The following is a 21966-nucleotide window of genomic DNA, read 5'->3' on the forward strand; positions in this document are numbered from 1 at the left end:
CTCAACCTGTCAACTTCTCATCCATATGAGACTTTTCTCTCTTCTCCCTTCTCCCCTGGAGCGGGTCTCTGGAAAGACCCTCCCATCAAACTAGTCTATTAATAAATTAATTTTAGAGGGCAGCTGGGTGGCTCAGTGGATTGAGAGTCAGACCTAGAGACGGGATGCCCTAGGTTCAACTCTGGCCTCAGACACTTCCCAGCTGTGTGACCCTGGGCAAGTCACTTGACCCCCATTGACTAGCCCTTACCACTCTTCTGCCTTGGAGCCAATACACAGTATTGACTCCAAGATGGAAGGTAAGGGTTAAAAAAATTAATTAATTTTAATACATGTAACTCTGCCTCTCAGCATTTTTAATCATCATATAACTTTAGGATGTTATTCTCTCCCAACAAATGGATTTCTATACAGCCTAGAAATTTTAAACAGGGACAGGCATCAGAAATTAAGACCTGCCTTCAGGTTTCAAATAAGCACTGCATATAATTGTAAAAGAAATAGCAAAGAAACTTGAGTCAAAGGATTTAGTAAAAGTCAACCACAAAAATGCCCATGGAAAAGGAAAACTGAGAACTTAAAATTTTTTTAATTATTTATTTAATTATTTTTGAATATTTTTCCATATTTACATGATTCATGTTCTTTCTGTCCCCTCTCCCTACTCCCCTTCCATAGCCAACAAGCAATTCCACTGGGATTTACATGTATCATTGATCCTGAGAACTTTTTTGACATCAGAATAGCCCTGATCCTCAACTCAATGCTATTCACATCTCCCTTGCTCAGATGTAGCTCAACTTCATTAGCAGATGGTTGCTAGAAGGACTTGTCATGGAGATATTTTCAGTGCCCAATTGGGGCTTTCTGTGACTCTTCTGGCACCTGAAAGATGAAAGGGGCCCGGAGTGTTGACCTGAATTCTGGCATCTGGATAATGTTACTCACTTTACTGTTCACACTTGTCATAATTTCCAGTAGCTCCTTCTTTCTGGGAGGGGAGAAAAAAGTGAACATGAGAATAAATATTTCCTATCCCTTCCCTAGCCCCAAATCAGTCAAGAATTACCGTCCTTTTTTTTCCTAAAGAGAATTACAAATCTTGGCCCAAGATTCCCAGTGTTTCACACAATTATTTATTAGCTCATCTCAATATTCTTTAGATGAAGGAAGCATTATGTTTGATACTGTTTTAGAAGAGTACCAAGAATGGGCACTATGGAACTATGGGTCCATATTCAGAGCTGCTTCTTCATCCTTGACGGAATGGGGAGAGAGATAGATTGGATGATCTCTAAAGGTTCCTTCTAGCTCCAACATCCCAAGTTCCTATGTTTCTAGGGTTGTTGCTTTAGAACGAATGAGGACAAGCATAAGGAAAATGCAGGTTTTTTTCTAGTTAGGATTTGAGTTCTCTCTTTTGTATTTATTTTGTCTTCATCTACCTACTATTGATATATCATGTGACCTCTCTTTAGGACATTTGGTTTCTTCCACCTGTGACACCTATCAGTTGTGTGACTTCAATAAATCACTCTATGCCATCTGTAAAATTGGGGAGTTAGATATGACTACTACTACGACTACCACCTCCACTTCTACTACAGCTAGCACTCATATAGCACTTCAAAGGTTGCAAAGCATTTTACTTATGTCAACTCATTTGATCTTCACCTCTTTCCTGGACAGTAGATATAACTATTATTCTTATTTTACAGATAAGGAAATTGAGACATAGAGAGGCAAATGACTTGCCCAGGGTCACAAAACTTGCATTCAAGGCAATATTCAAACTTAGGTACTTCTGACTCCAAGTCCCACACTCTATCCTCAATACCACTTAAATTCCTAATTGCATATTTTAACGAATTCCCTGAATCTTAGGAATATCGAGTATTATCAAGCAGAAAGAGACTAGTTGATCTGATCTCTTCCAGTTCCAATACCAATAATAAAATAGCAAATATTGCATTATGCTTAGGAAAAAGCACCTAATTTTATGTGTATCTATATATAATACATTGTCTTTTTTTTTTATTACAAGCATCTCACAGATAGATATACAAACTGCTAGAGTTTGGTTTGTGGTGCCTAATTGCACCAAATACACTCTATATGAATGTAATGTAAGAACATTAAGGATCACACATGGATATTTTTTGAAAGTCAAAAGTAGAGACTTTTTCTCCTCTGTCATTTGTGACCTTCTTAAGTGATCCCAATTCATGAGGCACTCACGGTAGAGAAGAGGAGAACAAGACTCAATGTGTGATTTCATTGGTACAGAAAATGGATCAAAGAATGAACTTTTATTCTTTGTCCTAAAATTAGTTCATTTAGAGTGGCAACATTTACCTCCTAATTCTAGTGCATTGCAATTTGGTCAGAATTAATGATCATCCTCTTCCTATCTTTTATAATTTCATGGACTTTGGTAATAAGCTTGGTCTTTGCTTGCAGCTTTCCAGACACAAGTCCTACCTTTTGCTAGTCTACCCCCATGTAGAAACTTCCATTTCCTTGACGTTTGTAATAAATAGATCTTGAGAGTACGGGAAGGTGAAAGAGAAATTGTGCTCCCTTCACCCTCCAAACCAGCTAGAACCCATTAGCACTAGCTTGGTTCTTCCTCCAAGGCTTATTCAGCTATGCTTTGTGTGCCATGGGAAGAGAGATTAGAACTTACTGAGGGCAGTGAGCCTCAAGCTCTTTGCAGAGATTCTGGATATATGGGCTCCCTATAGAACCACTCCTCTGGGCTAGAGAGTCTTCCACAGTGGCCATGCCAATAAAGATATCAGACCATTCATGAGTGGTGTTGCTGCAAATGGCATCTGCTTCCAAATCAAATTCAACATCCACTTCTGGGAGAGAATCACTTTTTCCATTCTGGCAAGCCTGAATAAAGAATAATTTTGGTTTATCCTTCAGAGTTTTGCACTCATTGGCTGTGAAATAAGACAGCAGCTTTTTGATGGCTACAGGTTTCCAGTCAGTTCCCAATACCACTCCTTTCTTGCCATGCGAGAGGATACAGCAGATGAAGGCATCTTGATCTGTGTAGTCCCTTTTGCTATAGTCTTTCATGACTTCATGCAATTGACTGGCATCCAAGTTCGAATGATATTTCTCTTTGAATTGAAGCCTGCCAAAGACTTTTCTCAGAGCAGCTGGGGATAGGAATGTAAAGGGGTAAAATAGTAGTACATCAATATCAGGGACAATTCAATGTAACTCAAAAGACATTGATTGACTGTCATCTCTAGACAGGACACAGAACTAAGCACTTAGGACCTTAAAAAAATCAAAAGTACATCACTCCTGCCTTCAGGGAGCTTACAACAGTGATGGTCTCTCTATGCATTGTGGTTCTTCTTATTTCACTTAAAAGATTTTTAAGGGTTGGTTTTTGTTTTGTTTGTAGGGTGTGGGAGGCCATGGAGCACCAAGTCAAGGAGCAGGAGGGGAGAGAAAGAGAGAGAACACAGTACTGTAGAGTGAAGGTAATTTTGATGGGGTTTTTTGGAATACAGATTTTTTTCAGAATTCTCTACATAGTCAAATTTATATAAAGTGAGAACTTAGTTTGAAATCTGGTACTGCTAGGCTGCTTTCCATTCCATTTTTGTTGAACAGCATCTGGTTCTGTGCTAGTAAAGGCATTCCTTATAATCTCTTTCTGACTAGTTTTCCAACCCCCTTGCTGCTTCTAGATTGAGAGCTCCTAAAACTGCTGCTGTCTCCCCAACCTCCAAGGCCCACAGTTGGTGTGGCTGCTACATGTTCTTTGGGTCAGCCTCCACTTCATTGTCACAGATCTCTCCTTCTACCCTTCTAAGTTGTCTTGGGCAGGTACAATTTCTCATCTTTTTGTTGTCTCTGCCACTCCAGAGTTCAATTTGAGATGTTATTTTCAAATTGTTTGGAGGGGAATATTGGAAGACCTTAGATGTGGTGCTGCATCTAATCTGCCACTTTGGAACAGTTTTTGATTTCTTAATGCATTTTTAAAAAATCATGTTGGAAGCAAATAAAGGAAATCTGTACACTAGAAGATGAGCTGGGGCTTTAGGCAATGACAAATACAATGCAGAACTTTTCATTTTCTGTAGGTAGTATCTTTAGCAAGTGAGCCAATCTTTTTATTTTTAAATGAATACCTTTTGTCTTAATGCACCAGTTTCTTCCTAACAAACAATCTATGCACTGCCCCCTTAGTATATTCCCATTAAAAACAACAGTTTAAAAAGCCTGCTACAGTGACATCAAATATCTTTCTATCTCATTAACAAAACAGAAGGATATGTTTTGGCTTAAGTTATTTGGACCCAATCTTGCCTATTGTACTTGTCAGCAAGTCAGTCCTAAAGCCTAGCCCAGTTCCTCACAGTGTAAAAGTCTCTATCATCACTTCCTTTCCCCTCACAATAGTATTTTCATTAGGGAGAAAGGCAAAATTGCATCTGAGGACCATGGACCTTCCCTTCGTGTCTCATAGACAACCTAAGTCCCATTCCTTTCTGTTCCAAGACTTCATTGGTGATCAGCCAAACTATTTAGATCATGACCTAAACTATTTTGGAAAATAAAAAGTTGAGGACCTCTGCTTTAGGGCCAGGGCTTCATTCCCCGAATTAGATATCCTTTCTGATCTTGAGATTATCAGGGGGCAGTCCTCCAAGGAGCTATATTAGCAATTCCAGGTCCTAGAGAATTAGCAAAGACTTACCTACATCTTTTTCTGTCCCGATTCTGACATCAACAGGGTTACTAAAATGTATGTTGTCAATGATCACAACATATCCATGGGGTACGTGCTCCATCTTGTAAGGAGGCATGGACTGCAGACAGAGAAGAAGAGCACATCAGGACCTGCTAAAGTAGCCCCGTCTCCATGTCCAAAAATCTAGGGTCTGGAAAGGAAGGTTCTAATGAAAGCCAGTTCTACACTACAGTATGATGTCAGGCCTAGTCATCTAACCTTCTCTGTGGCTCACTTTCCCACTCTGTAACAGGAGAGGACAGGACCAGATTAGCAGTTCTCAAACTTTATGATTTCTCTGGAACTCCCTTACATTTTTAAAAATTACTACGGACATCAAAGAACTTTTATTTATGTGGATTATAAGTTACCATAAGAGAACTGAAAATGTCTTAGTATTATTTTAAAAATAATTGTGACCTCACAGACTTCATAAAAGGGTTGTTTCATGGAAATGTGTTTCTTTTAGTCTTCATTCAGTTCAGAATTTTAAAATACAACAGGTTTGCCTTGGAAATTCTCATTGGAGATCTTCAGACTGAGGCTGGATGAGCATTTATCAGGCAAGTTAGAGGAGAAATTTATTTTCCAGAGTGGGTTAAAACAGATGCCTCCTAGGGCCCTCCTGACTGTAAAATTTTCTGATTCTTTGATTCTTCGTGACAGGTCCATAAGGACATGCTAGGTCCATTGAGGCAAAAGCAGACAGAAAAAGACATATTTATAAGATCTACCCCAGACCTGGCAAGGACTGGTCATGAACTTGTACGTCCAACAAATTTTGTCTTGAGTACAGCTGAGTTTCCTAATTGGCCTTCTTAATTGGCTCAGAACAATCCTGAACAGGTTAACAAAACCTTGGGCTATATCGCGAGACAGAACTCTTGGTGCCACAAGACATTCCTGTGTCAAAAGATAACATGTATTGATGAATGTATTTACTCCATTATGCAGCTGTGTACTTTTAATTGGTCTATATATTTTAAAGGCTAGTATACTTTAATTGACACTTAGAAAATATATGTTTCTGATATGATATCCTTTCCTTGATATATGATGTTGGTAATTAGCATTGATATACTTTTGACATGTTATCCTTTCCTTGATATATCATTTTCCTTTGTTCTCAGTATGAAAATTCCATATACATATTGCCTCTATACCCATTAATAAATTGAGTGTCTGAATACACATCATGGGGTTTCCCTAGGTTTTCCCCCACATCTCTTTGATTCCAGCTGTGCCTGATAGTCTGTTATCTTTCTGTGTCTCTCTTTGTCTCTTGCTTTCTCGCTCTCTGGCTTTGTAGCTCTCTATTTCTTCTAAACTCTGCCTCTCTGTCTCTGTCTCTGTCTCTGTCTCTCTCTGTCTCTGTCTCTGTCTCTGTCTCTGTCTCTCTCTCTCTCTCTCTCTCTCTCTCTCTCTCTCTCTCTCTGTGTCTCTGTCTCTGTCTCTGTCTCTCTCTCTTTCTCTGTCTCTGTCTCTGTCTCTCTGTCTCTGTTTCTCTCTCTCTCCCTCTCTGTCTCTGTCTCTCTCTGTCTCTGTCTCTCTGTCTCTCTCTCTCTCTCTTTCTCTGTCTCTGTCTCTCCCTCTCTGTCTCTGTCTCTGTCTCTGTTTCTGTCTCTGTCTCTCTCTCTCTGTCTCTGTCTCTGTCTCTCTCTCTGTCTCTCTCTGTCTCTGTCTCTGTCTCTGTCTCTGTCTCTCTCTCTCTCTCTCTCTCTGTCTCTCTGTCTCTGTTTCTCTGTCTCTGTCTCTGTCTCTGTCTCTGTCTCTCTTTCTCTGTCTCTGTCTCTCTCTCTCTCTGTCTCTGTCTCTGTCTCTGTCTCTCTGTCTCTCTGTCTCTCTCTCTCTTTCTCTGTCTCTGTCTCTCCCTCTCTGTCTCTGTCTCTGTTTCTGTCTCTGTCTATCTCTCTCTGTCTCTGTCTCTGTCTCTGTCTCTCTCTCTCTCTCTCTCTCTCTCTCTCTGTCTCTCTCTCTCTGTCTCTGTCTCTGTCTCTGTCTCTCTCTCTCTCTCTGTCTCTCTGTCTCTGTTTCTCTGTCTCTGTCTCTGTCTCTGTCTCTGTCTCTCTCTCTCACACACACACACACACACACACACACACACACAAATGTGTTGCAGAGCTTTATGGACTCCTGTAGGTCAGGAGAAGCTATGGTAATGTGGCCCCTAAGTATCTGAGCCATGGCAGTTACCTGAGGGTAGGAATTTTCTGGGGCTCCCAAGCAGCTTTCCCTAAGAATCCAATCAAGGAGCTTCTAAATCAGCTCCTTACATCACCTCAAAATAACTTGGAATAGCCTCACAAACCAGAGGGAAAGCTATCACATGTACCTTGTGAATAGGCATGAATTTCTGACTAATTATGGATGTGATTAGCTACTATATGCAATATCTCAGGCCTCTCTCATATTTCCCAGTTTTAAAGGCTTTGGAAGGTTGTAATCAGAGGATGGAAATGAAAGGAAAGTCAGGTTTACACTGGTTTGGGAGCCTTTGGGATAAAAATCACCATCCACTCAAATTACAATTACAAACCCAGAGTCAGAAAGTGAGAGAAGAAACAGCCTTAATTCTTTCTCTTGAGAAAGAGCAAGTGCCTAGATAGTGCAAATGCAATGCATGGGCCCAGAAACAAACATTACATAGGTTCCTGACCCAAGAGGACCCCTTCCCCCTTCAAGCCTGACTCCCTTTGTCTGGGGGCCAGGACTTACATGTAGTCCAGGCATGAAATCTATCCCAATCAGAAAATAGCAAGATACATAGCATAAACTCATCACTAGCCCCTACTTGGCAGGGGTAAAGTTAAGAGTGTCTCCCTACATTTTCAAAGGTATGAAGAGATAGGACAGCTGGGCTGGGTAATATACTGTTCCCCTTTTTTCTTGAACCATGATGGGATGTCCTTGAAAGGAGATAAAGTCTTCACTGGTCCTAAAATGACAGGACATCCTTGAAACTAAAGCAGACTTGCTTACATATTCCATTCCTCATGGGGGGAGGAGGGTTAGGGTTAGGGTTACAGTTGGTGGGGGGGTGAGGGGGAATTTGGGAGGCAAGATTGATGCTTTACACTGGGAATAACACACTTAATTCCCTTTTTATTTCACTCCAGAAGGAGTCAGGAAAGACTCCCCCTTGCCTAGTCCTTACCGTTCATATCTTAGAATCAATACTCTGTATTGGTTATGAGGCAGAAATAAGAGCTGAGCCAGGCATTGTGTTAAGCCCTGGGGATACACATTTAAAAAAAGAAATTCTCTGTCCTCAAGAAACTCATAATCTAGGGGGAATCTGGGTGACTCAGTGGATTGAGAGCCAAACCTAAAGACGGGAGGTCCTAGGTTCAAATCTGGCCTCAGACACTTCCTAGCTGTGTGACCCTGGGCAAGTCACTTGACCCCCATTGCCTAGCCCTTACCACTCTTCTGCCTTGGAGCCAATACACAGTATTGACTCCAAGATGGAAGGCAAGGGTTTAAAAAAAAAAGAAGCTTATAATCTAATGGGGAAAGACAACCCAAAGTCTCTCCCTCCTCTTCCATTTTTTGCTTTCCTCCCTGCTTTCCTTTAAACTCCAACTAAAACCCTACCTTATACTGAAAACTTCCAACCCCTCTTGATTCTAGTGCCTTCTCTCTGTTGATTATTTCCTATTTACTTTATATATAAAATTTGTTTTATATATGTTTGTTTCCATGTTATCTCCTCTTTTAGATTGCAATTTCCTTAGAGGACTGCCTGTATTTTGCCTCTTTTATATCTCCTGCCTAACACATAGTCAATGCTTAATATACTTTTTTATTTAGTTTATTGATTGATGGACTAATGAGCTTCCTTCCTGGGGCGTGGTTGAAAAAGACAGTCAGAAGGTTTCAAGTAGTACAAAGTGCTTTAAAACTATTACCCCATTTTATGCTCATGGCAATTCTAAACAGTAGGTGTTATTCTTAACTCCATTTTATAGATAAGAAAATTGAAGCAGACCCAGTTGGGATTTGAAATCTGGTCTTTTTGACTCCAGGCTCAGTACCTTCAACTTAATTGCAACTCTTTGACTGAAATTTCATGGGGTAGATGGGTGGATCAGGGATTGAGAGCCATACCTAAAGGCAGGAGGTCCTAGGTTCAAGTCTGGCCTCAGACACTTCCTAGCTGTGTGAACCTGGGCAAGTCGTTTAGCCCCTATTGCTTAACTCTTACATAAAAAAATTTTTTAACCCTTACCTTCCATCTTATTGGTTCTAAGATGGAAGGTAAGGGTTAAAAAAATTTTTTTAATGAAGTTTCTACCCTGATCAGGAGGGGAAACCTTATCATTTCATCAGAGGATTAAATGAGAAAAAAAATTCTGTGGTAGCAAAGAATTGGAAATCGAGGGGATGTCCTCCAATTGGGGAATGGCTGAACAAATTGTGTTATGTGTTGATGATGGAATACTATTGTGCTATGAGAAATGATAAGTAGGATAATTTCAGAAAAAGCTGAAAAGATCTCCATTAACTGATACAGAGTGAAATAAGCAGAGCCTGGAAAATATTGTATAAAGTAACAACAATATTGTGGAATGATCAACTGTGAAAGACTCAGCTACTCGCAGCAATGCAGTGATCCTGGACAATTCTGAAGGACTTATGGCAAAGAAGGCTATCACTTCCAGAGAAAGAACCATTGAGGTTAGAATGCATATCAAAGCATACTATCTTTCACATTAACCTATTTATGGTTTTATTTGGAGATTTTGGTTCTCTATGAATATTCTCTTACAACAATGATCAATATGGAAATATGTTTATATGATAATACATGTATCCATATCAACATACTTACCATCTCTAAGAGGAAGGAGGGAATGGAGGGAGGGAGAAATCTAGATCTTATAAGTTTGGCAAATATATGTTGAAAATTGTTATTACATGTAATTGGGAAAATAATATATCTTTGAATTTAAAAGAGAGAGAGAGAGAAAAAAAAAAGCTCTTGCTCATCTCTCAGTGTTTCCTTTCCTCACCTGTGGTAGTGTATTCATTTCACTTTCTTCAGGTATATTTAGGGGAGCTGCAGCCTGGCCAGCATTTCCTAGGAGAAGCAGATAAAGAGTTTGCAGTGGTAGAGTTATCATGGACTAGATGGCACACATTCAAATGACTGCTTGAAGATTATAATAGGAAAATCTGATTTTCCATTATAGGATTCTTGCTAGAAGAGACCATTGAAGAAATTTTAATAATATCTCCTAAACATAGTATCAAAGAAACAATGTATTCTGTGATTTTGGCATGTCTTCCAGAACCAAATTTATTGAATTTAATATTAATCTATATCCAAAGCATTTCTAGCTTGAAGAAAGGAGTGAGAGGAGAAAGAGAGTAGGAAAACAAGAAGGAGGAGAAGAAGAACAAGAACAAGAAAGGAAAACAAAGAGAAAGAATAATAAGAACAAGAAAGAAAGAAGAGGAAGAGGAGAAGAAAAGAAAGGGGGGGGGGTTGTTTGGAATTATTCTTCCACCACAGCCCTGGACTTCCCAAGATAACTCAGTTCCTTCCTGGACCAGTTTCCTGAAGGTTGGAAAAGAGTTCCTTCTGGTGATCAATATTTTAACTTTTAAGTTTCAACAGAAAAGACACCATCTTTAGCTGGGTGAAGACCTTAATCACTTATGGTAAGGAGACAAGTTTATTATCTAAACAACAGTTATGTTTGATCACCACCCTTATTTTATTTCAAGGGAAAACTTTAGTTTTGTTCTGACTACTTTCTTAAAGAGAAAAGTCTGGAAAGAGTTTAAGGTTGGATTAAAAAGTATTCTTAATATTTCTAGAGAAACTAAAGAGGAAAGTTTTTTTAAAGATATACTTCCACCATAAGATATATGAATTTAGATCTAGAAAGAACCTTAGATGATATTATTTCAGTTTTACAGTTAAGGATACTTGTCCTCAGAAAAGTCAAAGGACTTGCCCAAGGCCTCATAGGAAAGAAGGAAATAAGAATTAATCACCCATTATTTGGCAGGTACTGTGCTATAAATTTTGTAAATATTATCTTATTTGACCCTTACAATGATCATGGGACATAGGTGCTATTATTAACCCTATTTTACAATGTAAGAAACTAAAGCAAACAAAAGTTAAGTGATTTGTCCAGGGTCACTATAAATAATAAGAATCTGAAGCTGGGTTTGAATTTAGGTCTTTCTGACTCCAGGTTCAACATCCTATCAACTTCATCACCTAGCTAGTAAGTGTTGGAAATGCAGATCTTTAATTTGTTTGTACTTTATAGCTTTAGGAAATAATCTGGAAGGCCCCAAGAGCTTCAATGATTTGCTTAGCTAGGATGTATCACAGGCAGGAAACCAGGTCATCAAGAGATGTTTTTTGTTTGTTTGTTTGTTTTTTTGAGGTCTACTTCTTCCTTTAATTCCCTCCATATACATATTAATTATGTTTTGAGAAAATTTCATTTTTGTGCTTCCATTGGAATCTTCCATTTCCCATCTTTGTCTCTTAACCCATACTACAGTTCCATTGTGATTTTGGTTTATTTGATTTATTTGATTTTGATTTATTTCTCTCAGTGATTTTTTTTGTTGTTCTAAAGTCAATTGCCTTTCTGATAGGTTTGTTTTTGTTTTGTTTTGTTTTGTTTTGTTTTCCTATTTTTCTTATGCTATTTGGGGTGGATGGTGGTTTGGGAGTTGAGAGGCAACACTGAAAAGTGGTCTAGAAGATCTAGGTTCCAATTCATCCAGTAGCTGAACAGCCTGTGGTACAAGTTCTGACTATGAAGTGCCCCGGGCACTTCTCTCGGACTGTAAGTTACAGATAAATTGCTCATCTCCCTTTGTGGTTAGAGTTCCCTGCAGATATTATTATAGGTATGGACCTAAAATAAAAATGGAGAAGTTAGGTCTTTTTTTCCCCCAAAAAAATCCTTACCTTCCATCTTAGAATCAATACGGTGTATTCGTTCCAAGGCAGAAGAACAGAAAGGGCTAGGCAATGGGGATTAAGTGACTTGCCCAAGGTCACTCAGCCAGGAAATTCTAAGGGTCAAATTTAAACCCAGATCTCCTCATCTTTAGGTCTGACTCTTACTCTAGCTACCCCCTAGCCAGTATCTCTTTTGTAGCCTCTTAACTCTATTTTCTTCCCAAAAATCTACAACTTTCCCTTTGGGCTAAGTACTTTGAGATCTTTTTAATCTTCAAATAATGACTGTAAAAAAGGAGGGACAGGTGTTATGAATACTTTACCCTAGGTCACATAGGAGCTAGTAGTAATGTGAGTGGTAGATTTTAGGTCTCCTGACTCTAGTATGACTCATGCTAAACTGAACCAGGTGAGATTGCTTCCCAGAAAATACATTATTTCGGAGAGGCTATATAAAAGGTCAAAAGTATTCCAACTTGTTGACAACACCCATAGGTGTTCACTAAATACCTTTGTCCTTGGCAATCTAAAGTCTCTTAAAGTTGACAATGATGGCACTTTCGCAATTTTCTGCTCCACAATTGGGTTAGATTTGAAGTCAAGAAAGTCTAAAATTAAATCCTGCCTCTGCCCCTCATTTGTTGCATGATCATAGGCAAAGTCATTTAAACTCTCAGAGCCTCAGTTGTCTTCAATGTGAAATGGGTATAATGATCTCTGTAACTCAAGAAGCAGAATGAGACCTGGATTTTTGGAAATGAACTACATTGAGATTTGTTCTGTTTGACTATGTATATTTGTTACAAGGACTTTTGTTTTCTTTTTTCGATGGGGAACTAGGAAAAGGCAAAAAAAAAATCTGTGGTGGTATCTGTTGGTGATGGAATACTATTGTGCCCAAAGGAATAATGAACTGAAGGAATTCCATGTGAACTGGAACAACCTCCAGGAATTGATGCAGAGTGAAAGGAGAAGAACCAGGAGAACCTTATACACAGAGACTGATACACTGTGGCACAATTGAATGTAATGGACTTCTCTACTAGTGGCAATGCAATGATCCAGAACAATTTGGAGGGACTTATAAGAAAGAACACTATTCACATCCAGAGGAAGAACTGTGGGAGTAGAAACAGAGAAGAAAAATAACTGATGGGGATGTGATTGGGGATGTAGACTGTAAACAATCACTCTAGTGCAAATATCAATAATATGGAAATAGGTCTTGATCAATGACATGTAAAACCCAGTGGAATTGCATGTCGGTTACAGGAGAGGGGTGGGGGATAGGAGGGAAAGAACATGACTCTTATAACCATGGAAAAATATTCTAAATTAACTAATTAAATAAAAAATTTCCCCCAAAACAAACAAATTCAAGTGGAGACTTGAAAAAAATCTGTGAATTCTTTGATACATGCCTTACAAGATTGTTTTTAAGAGCAACTGAGAAAAGGTATATAATGAGCTTTGCAAAATTTAAACCACTGTATGCAAATCTTCATTATTATTATTGTTATTAATAAGGCCAATCAATATATGTGTATTAAGCACAGAATACTGTGGCAAATGCTATAGGGATAGAAAAAGAGGCAAAAGACAGACCTTGCCCTCATAGAGCTCACAAATTTATGGGGGAGACAATAAGCAAACAAATATATACAATGCAAGCTATAGAAAGGACAAATGGAAGGCATTGCAATTAAGAGGAAGTGGGAAAGACTCTCTATATAAAAGATGGGATCTTAGTTAGGACTTAGAGGAAGTCAGTAAACAGACAAAATTCTGAAACATCTTTTGAAATTTCAGCATGAAAGAATCTTTCTGGAAAAGCAGAACTGGATGGAGGTTTGAGTAGAATTCTTAGAATCAGAAACCCCAACTCCAGAAGTGAACAACGTGGGACAAGTCATTTCATCACGGGCAGGTTTCATTTGTAGCTTGCCTACTTCAAAATAATACATAATAATAACATGAGTTTCTATCATTGGAAATAAGCTTAAGCAATTGTCCTTCAGGATCAGCAGAGATGACAGCCAGCAGAAACCATGCAGCCCCTTAACTATGTCTAAAAGAAGACTATACTGAGACCAGACCATTTTTAACAGTATGACAAAGGATTGGAGTACCAGGATTTAAGTTAGAAGTCATGGTGTGGGGGCAATGGCTATTGCCATATCCATCACACCTGGAATCAGGTAGACCTGGATTCAAATCTAGCTTCAGACACTTCTTAGCTGTTAAGTCACTTAACCCCAGTTGCCTAGCTCTTACCATTCTTCCACCTTAGAACTATGCTTAGTATCAATTCTAAGACAGAAAGTAAGGGTTAAAAAAAAAAAGTCATGGAATGATTTCCTCATCTGTAAGATGGCAGAGGTGGGGTAACAATACTGGTTCTATCTATATTATAAGATTGTTGTGAAAACAAAAATTTGTAAATTATAAAGCATTCTCAAATGGGAACTATTCCTAAGAGAGCAACATGATTTATCTTGGGCTAAGGTGAAAAATATATTAATTAAATTAAATAAACAAACACATATTGAGTGCCTTCTGTGTTCCAAGTCTTACAATGAGTCCTATGACTCCATATCCAGAAGTATAAGCCTCTTCTTCCAAGGAACTTATTCATTTTAATAATTTATAATAAATGTGTAACCTATATTTGTAATCTAGTTTTAGAAATAATACCTAAGCACACAGAGAATTAAATATTAATTCAGTTCTTAATTTTAAGTAACAGTTCAAAAGAATGACAGAGATGGTAGGACAAGGGAAGAACATGGGTATTTGTCAAAAGAGCAGAGGCAACTAACTTAGAGGAGTTTATAGGAAGGGAGGGGAGAGGAGGGGAGGGGAGAGAAGGAATGGGGAGAGGAGGGAGGAGAGGAGAGGAGAAGGAAGAGGAGAGGAGAGGAAAACAGGAAAAGAGAATGGAGGGCAGGAGAAGAGAGAGGAAGGGAGGGGAAGAGAGGTCAAGGTTCAGATTGACCAGACAGATGAGGCTTAAATTCTAGTTTGAAGATTAATTAAGATTCATATTGATGAAGAAAACATTCTGGCTTAGAGGATGGACATTTTCAATGCATTGCTTAATGGTTTTTGTAAATAAAATAGAAAAATACCTGAAAGAAGACTGAGATGTCCCAAATGACTTTCCAGTTGTGCTGTAACTGCTGATCCAGCCAGATCTAAAAACAGAGAGATGAGCAATAAAATGTGGAAGAGTCTGGTATGATGGAAAGAGCACTGAAGTTGGAGTCAGAGGATCTAAACTTGGGTATTGGCTCTATTACTTCTTATCTATATGACCAAAATGCTATAATGTTAAGTAGTGTTGAACCTGGAGTCAGGGAGACACGAGTTCAAATCCTGAATAGGATACTTCCTCACTTTGTGATCCTGGGCAAGTCACTTAACCTTGTTTGCTTCAGTCTTCTCATTTGTAAAATGATCCAGAGAAGGAAATGGCAAACTACTCCACTATCTTTGCCAAGAAAATCCCAAATCGGGTCATGAAGAGACAGACACGACTATACAATAACACCCATTCTCCACTCTGTTTTAATTTTTGGCCTACTGGCTACATGGTTTCTGTCTAATTGTTTAATGGTATACCAACCAGCCACATCAAATAGATCTCTTTTATTGATAAATATACCGAAAATATGTTTGCATAGAGGAGAAGATAGGGCTGAGTTAGCCATTATTAAACAAAAATTTTAAAGTAGGAGAAAAAAATCTGTGCTACAAAGACCTGGGAGTGGGGTGGGGGTGGGGGTGGGGGTGGGGGAAGACCAGCAAGTTATTCCTCAGACTGATTGGATAAAGGCTTTCAATTGAGCCTTAAAGAATACATACTATTTAAAGAGGCACGAAAGACCTTTGGCTGGTCCTTCACTTCAGATCCAAGGCTAGTAGAATGAAAAAGAAAAATTTCCCACCAGGAGCAGAGAAAGTCTGCCTTCATTGAGGAAGGGCCCAGAAAAGAAGCTAAATGCAGGAAGCTTCTTCATTCCTGGAAACACTTGGGAAAATGGATTGTACTTCCTGACCCAGACAAGGCTATTGTTCTTCACCTTTTAACCATAGACTGATACCAAATCGAGTCAAAAATGATCAGCCTGTATTCACTATTATTTATTTAGAGGACTCTAGCCTTCTGGGACCAAAGGAAAACAAAGCCTGAAAAGCTGGAGCGCCACATTCAATGGAAGCAGGCAAGCTAGGCAAACCAGAGCCGGCTCTCTCCACCCCTTCTGGGTCAGTATGGGGAGGAAGAGATGATTATGATCTCTACAAGTGACTGCTCTCCAGCAGAGTAGAATACTGCTGGCCAGTTGTAGAGCTCTGCCAATTTCAAGTGACGGAAGCATGGGCTTCCTTTCAGTATGGGATTCTTGCCCTGTTAATTCTCCTATAGGCTTCAGAGTGGGCTAGAGGTTGGTTCGGAGACCCCTATCCTCTCCTGGGGGTCAAACCACAAAGCTGCTATTTGCTTCTGAACTTCCTCCTTTCAGGATACACAAATAAGGTCCTAAGACAGTTCCCTACCCTCCAGCTCTTAGGAGGAAGTTCCTTCCTCTCTCCACCCTGCATCTGTGACTTGGAACTGGGTAATGAGTAACAGAATGACAGTTTGATATTCATTCCCATTCCCTGCATGAGGCTGCAGGTCTGGGGCCTGGGGAATAGCCCCTGGATGCTGGAATGCTCTGGGCGGAGTTCCTGGCCAGGTGTGGTCCCCATTGTCCATGGACCTTTCTTGTTTTCCTGTGCCAATCTTGGATTTCCTCCTAGAGATTTAGATCAGTGCATTTTCTGGATCTTTTAGAGAAATTTCGTGAAGTAGCTTCCTGCTTCTGCTGATTCTACCTTAATAACATCTCTTAGATTTAAAATGATAAAATAGTGGCCATTCTGAATTGGTAGAGACTCACCGAACTGTGAGTACCTTATATATACATTACAGAACCAGTCCAAAAAATAAATTGCATGTTTTTGAATACACACACACACACACACACACACACACACACACACACACAGAGGCATATAAGGAGAGAGAGAGACAGAGACAGAGAAAGAAACAGAGATAGAAAGGAGGGAGAGACAGAGAGAAAGAGAAAAATAGAGAGAGGAGAAAAGAAACAGAAAAAGGCAGAGGCAGACTGAAGAGAGATAGAGAAAGAGGCAGTTGAAGAGGCAAGGAGAGAGAAAGAAAGAAAACCAGAGAGAAAAAGACAGAGAAAAAAAAAGAAATGCAAATATTTAAAGAACTAGCAATTTCATCCGTGTAGGAGATTTCTAAGAACTGTCTCCAGTACTAAAGATAAATCCTATTTAATTGCCCAAGAATTAAAGAGACTTGTTTAGGATCACACTGCTAATAAGCCTTAGAATCAGGACTTGAATCCAGATCATCACAAAACTAATGCTATCATCCTATTTATTATGTCATGTTGCCTTTACATATATATAATGCCATAATATCTACCTACCTACCTGTCTGTCTCTCTGTCTCTGTCTCTCTTTCTATCTATAAATATACGATGGGATTCCATTTTATATTGGAATCAGGATGACTCATCTTCATGAGTTCAAATCTGACTTCAGATACTTATAAGCTATGAGACCCTGGTCCAGTCACTTAACCCTGTTTGCCTCAGTTCCTCATCTGTAAAATGATCTGGGCAAGGAAATGGCAAGCCACTCTAGGATCTTTGCCAAGGAAACCCCAAAATGAAATTACAAAGAGTCATCCACAACTAAACAACTGAACAGCAACACAATATATAGATATACTTTAGATAGATGTATGTATATATCTTAAAACTCCACATCATTCAAAGTTTAATCCTCACCTTTTGTTTTTTTTTCATACTCTTTAATATGCTTTAGCAGACACTCAGCATTTAGGCTCTGCAAAATGTCCTTTAATGCTTTAAGGTTAGTTTTCTCTATTAATCCATGTTTTTCCATTTCAATGAAGAGCTTTAATGGAGTCTGCGGATGAAAAACAACACACAAAGAATGAAACTTTCTCTCCACCTCTACATGAGTAACTGGAGTAAGATTAGATTCTCTTCTATGTCTCCACAAGTTGCCAGGATTCGTTGATTTCTCATGTGACCAACATTAGAGCAGAAACTACAAGAAACAAAAGGAATGTAGAAGACTTAGTTCTTTTCTTAAAAAAAAAAAAGTTCCAGGGGGGCACTGGGTAGCTCAGTAGATTGAGAGTTAGGCCTAGAGATGGGAGGTCCTAGGTTCAAATTTGACCTCATATACTTCCTAGCTGTGTGACCCTAGGCTAGTCACTTAACTCCCACTCTTCTGCCTTGGAAACAATACACAGAATCGATTCTAAGATGGAAGGTAAGGTTTAAAAAAAATCCCCAATTGACAAACAGTTAAAATATACAAACAAGCAATTTTCAGATGAAGAAGTCAAAGCCATCAAACACCATATGAAAAAATGTCCTAAATCACTCTTGAATAGAGAAATGTAAATTAAAACCATGCTGAGGTACCACCTCATTCCTATTAGTTTGGTCAATATGGCAGCAAAGAAAAATGGTAAATTTTGGAGGGCACATGGCAAAATTAGGACACTAATGCATGTTAATAGAGTTGTGAATTGATGTAACCATTCTGTAAGGCAATTTGGAACCATGTCTGAATGGCTTTAAAACTGTGTATTTCCTTTGATCTGGTAATACCTACTACTGGGTTTGTATCCCAAAGAGATAATTTTTTTAAAAGGAAAAGACCCTCCTTGTACAAAAACATTTATAGCTTCTCTTTTTGTAATGTCAAAGAAGTGGAAATTGAGGGGATGTCTATCTATTGGGGAATGGCTGGACAAATTGTGGTGCATGTTGGTGATGGAATACTATTGTGCTATGAGAAATGATAAGTAAGATGATTTCAGAAAAAGCTGCAAAGATCTGCAGAGCGAAATAAGCAGAACTGGGAGAACATTGTACACAATAACAGCAATACTGGACCATGATTATCTGTGAAAACTTGGCTGCTTTCAGCAATGCACTGATCTGGAACAATCCTCAAAGGCTTATGACAGGGAATGCTCTCTACCTCCAGAGAAAGAACTGCTGAAGTTGTCTTCCACATCAGTGCATCTTTGATTTTATTTTGGGGGTTTTGGTTATGTATGACTTTGCTCTTACAACAATGACTAATATAGAAATGTGTTTTGCACGACAATAAAAATAAAAATTTTAAAATAAAACCTTCCATAACATGGACCCCCCCCCAAAACCCTACCTTCCATCTTAGAATCAATACTGTATGTTGGTTTCAAGGCAGAAGTGAACTAAGCAGCTAAGCAAAGGGGGTCAAGTGACTTGCCCAGGGTCACACAGCTGGGAAGTATCTGAGGCCAGATTTGCACATAAGACCTCTTTTCTCTATGCCTTATTCTCTATCCACTGAGTCATCTAGCTATCCCTAAAAGACCTAGTTCTTACCCTGTAGCAGCTATTATCAAGTTTTGGGGAGTTGTTTCCTGAAGGACCATAAGATTATACATTTAGATCTGGAAGGGACTTTAGAGGCCATCTAATTCAACTCATAAACAAACAAACAAACAAACAAACAAACAAAACAGAAACTTGAGACCCAGAGAGGTAAATTGCTTTGCTTATAACTATAGAGGGTGTAAGTGGCCAAGTAGGGCTCTATTCAAGCTCTTATCCTTATCCTCCAAATCCAAATCCAGGATGATTCCCAGTGGCACAGTGCCACTGCTTCACACTGAATATATTCCCCTGTTACCCTTCATGGAACAACCTTAGCAAATTCCAGGCTTTGAGGCAGAAAAAGAAATCTTTTGCTCATAATTCTTACATATTGTTTCTCTTCTCTTGTTGTGTCTTTTTTTTTTTTAACCAAGAAAGAAGGATATCTAGGGAGCCCACTGAATAGTCCACCAGCCCTTGAGTCCGGAGGACCTGGATTCAAATTTGACCTCAGACACTTTCTAGCTGTGAACCCCAGACCAGTCGCATAACCCCATTTGCCTAGCCCTTACTGCTCTTCTGGCTTAGAACTGATACTAAGACAGGAGATAATGGTTTAAAAACAAAACAAAACACAAAAGCGACTTCAAGATTATCTAATAGCCCCTTGAGAAGGATGAGATGTTGTAGAAATAATATCATCTTGAAAGTCAAAAAAGTCTGGGTATAAATCCCGGCTTTGCCCCCCAAGTGGCTGTGGGGCTTTAATCAAGGGTTTTCATCTTGCTAAGCTTCACTATGCTCGTTTATAACATGAATCCTCAATACCTAAACTGCCTGCCACATCAGATTATTATACAGCAAATACTTTGTAAACCTTCGAGCACTCTAGAAATGGGTCGCAGGCATTACAGATGAAAAAAACGAGGTCCAGACAGAGAAGGATGATTTCCCCAATATTACATAGTTGCTAACCACGGGGCTAGGACAAAAACCCCCGCCTCCCAAAATGACTTTTAGCCCAATATTCAGTCTGGTCTGTGTTTGTCCAACACGGCCCCCCCCCCATCCGCCCCGCCCCGCAACTGACCAGTTCTAAATGCAACCTTTAGCAATGGGGATCTTCAGTGAAGAAGGGGGAGAATGCACCGCCCCCTCTCTCCACACACTCCTCTCCCCCCTCCCCTTCCGCAGGGTTTCCTAGCATTACAGTCCATTTTACTTTCTCTTCCTCTGTCTTGACAATGATCAGCCTATTTACATAGAAATTTCTATGCATCAGTCAACAATGAATGCTTTTTCTCACCTTAATACCTTCCAGTTTACTCTGTGGAAGATCTCTTCGGAGCAGAAATTTAGCACTATCCAGATAATCACTGGTCATGTTTTCTGCAATCTTAAATAGTAGCTTCCTGGTAAGAGAAGAAGCAAATGTTATTAAATTAAAGAAAATGAGCTTCCTAAAAAATAACAATAATAGTAGCCAGCATTTCTTGTATTTTTATCTTCCACATCCAACTCGTTCTAGCCAAATAACATGGATTGCTTCCCATGAGCTCTTGTTACAAGTGGCACAGTTGACATGGTTGATAGAAATGATTGATTCAGAAGTATAATATTTCAAATGAAACTAACTGATCTGATTTTGTAGTAATAGATTCAATGGCTTAGTTAAGTTAACTTTAATGTTTAGGATTAATGATAAGATAATCACTTAATGACTTGCCCCTGGCCACACAGTTGAGACATGTCTGTGGTCAAATTTGAACCCAGAACTTCCCTTCTCTAGACCTGGCTCCCAATTCTCTGAGCCATCTAGCTGCTCCTGAAGTACTATTTAAGGGATACATCACCTTGTAATATGTCTCAGAATTTACAGCATAGGCTTTATTTATGAAAAGGGGCAATCTATGTATTCTTTCGATTGATACTTTGTTTTCTATTTCTATTTCGGTTTGGGTTTTTTTTTTTTGGTAAATAAATTGCTATAACTTTATTTAAAAAGATAATCTCTTAAATATAAACACATAAGAAGATAATCATCTTCATGATTTAGGAAAAAGAAAATGAATTAGAGTGACTAATTGTCCCAACACACCTACCTTTCTGCCCTTTTGATTTTTTTAACACCCTTTCTTTCTGTCTTAGAATCAGTACCATGTATTAGTTCCAAGGCAGAAGAGCAAGAAAGGCTAGGTAATGCTGGTTAAATGACTTGTCCAGGGTCATACAACTAACTAGGAAGTATCTGAGGCCAGATTTGAATCCAAGAACCTCCCTTCTCTAGACCTGGTTCTCAGTCCACTAAGTCACTGAGCTGTCTCCCTAAAGATATAGACCAGGGCAAATCTATGGTCCTAGGACCAATTTACATTTTTTTTAAACCCTTACCTTCCATTTTAGAATCAATACTGTATATTGGTTCCAGGGCAGAATTGCTATAAGGGATAGGCAACAGGGGTCTTCTGTGAGTCAAATGCTTTACAAATATTATCTCATTTGAACCTCATAACAATTCTGGTAGGTGCTAGTATCATTCCTATTTAATAATTGAGTAAATTGAGGCAGAAAGTATTCAAGAGACTTGCCCAGGGTCACACAGCCCATAAGGGTCTGAGGCAGTAGGGATTATGTGAATATGGTGAAAAAGGCAGGAAACTACCTGCTCTCCTAAATAACTTAAATAACTTAAAATAATGCCACAAATTGAATTTTAGAGTGATAGAAATAATTAAAAAGTCATGGTAAAGTGGTCACCCTTACTAAGACCCCTTAGGAAGACA

The 21966-nt window shown here is 39.0% G+C and overlaps 1 protein-coding gene across 2 annotated transcripts in view; it reads right to left on the reverse strand.

Moving 5' to 3' along the window:
- Nucleotides 1-613: 613 nt before the first annotated feature.
- Nucleotides 614-21966, reverse strand: part of CASP18 (caspase-18) — a 53328-nt gene continuing 31975 nt past the window's right edge. Inside the window, exons 3-9 of one of the 2 annotated variants that reach the window (XM_007501503.3) lie at nt 20490-20595; nt 17567-17708; nt 14828-14893; nt 9775-9842; nt 4730-4841; nt 2687-3170; nt 614-991 (exon numbers count right to left, since the gene is read on the reverse strand). In XM_007501503.3, the coding sequence (XP_007501565.1) occupies nt 847-991; nt 2687-3170; nt 4730-4841; nt 9775-9842; nt 14828-14893; nt 17567-17708; nt 20490-20595 (1123 nt within the window). In that variant the 3' untranslated portion in view covers nt 614-846. 2 annotated transcript variants of the gene reach the window in all.

This window comes from Monodelphis domestica, chromosome 8, assembly GCF_027887165.1.
Source record: "Monodelphis domestica isolate mMonDom1 chromosome 8, mMonDom1.pri, whole genome shotgun sequence".
In the NCBI taxonomy this organism is placed as follows: Eukaryota; Metazoa; Chordata; class Mammalia; order Didelphimorphia; family Didelphidae; genus Monodelphis; species Monodelphis domestica.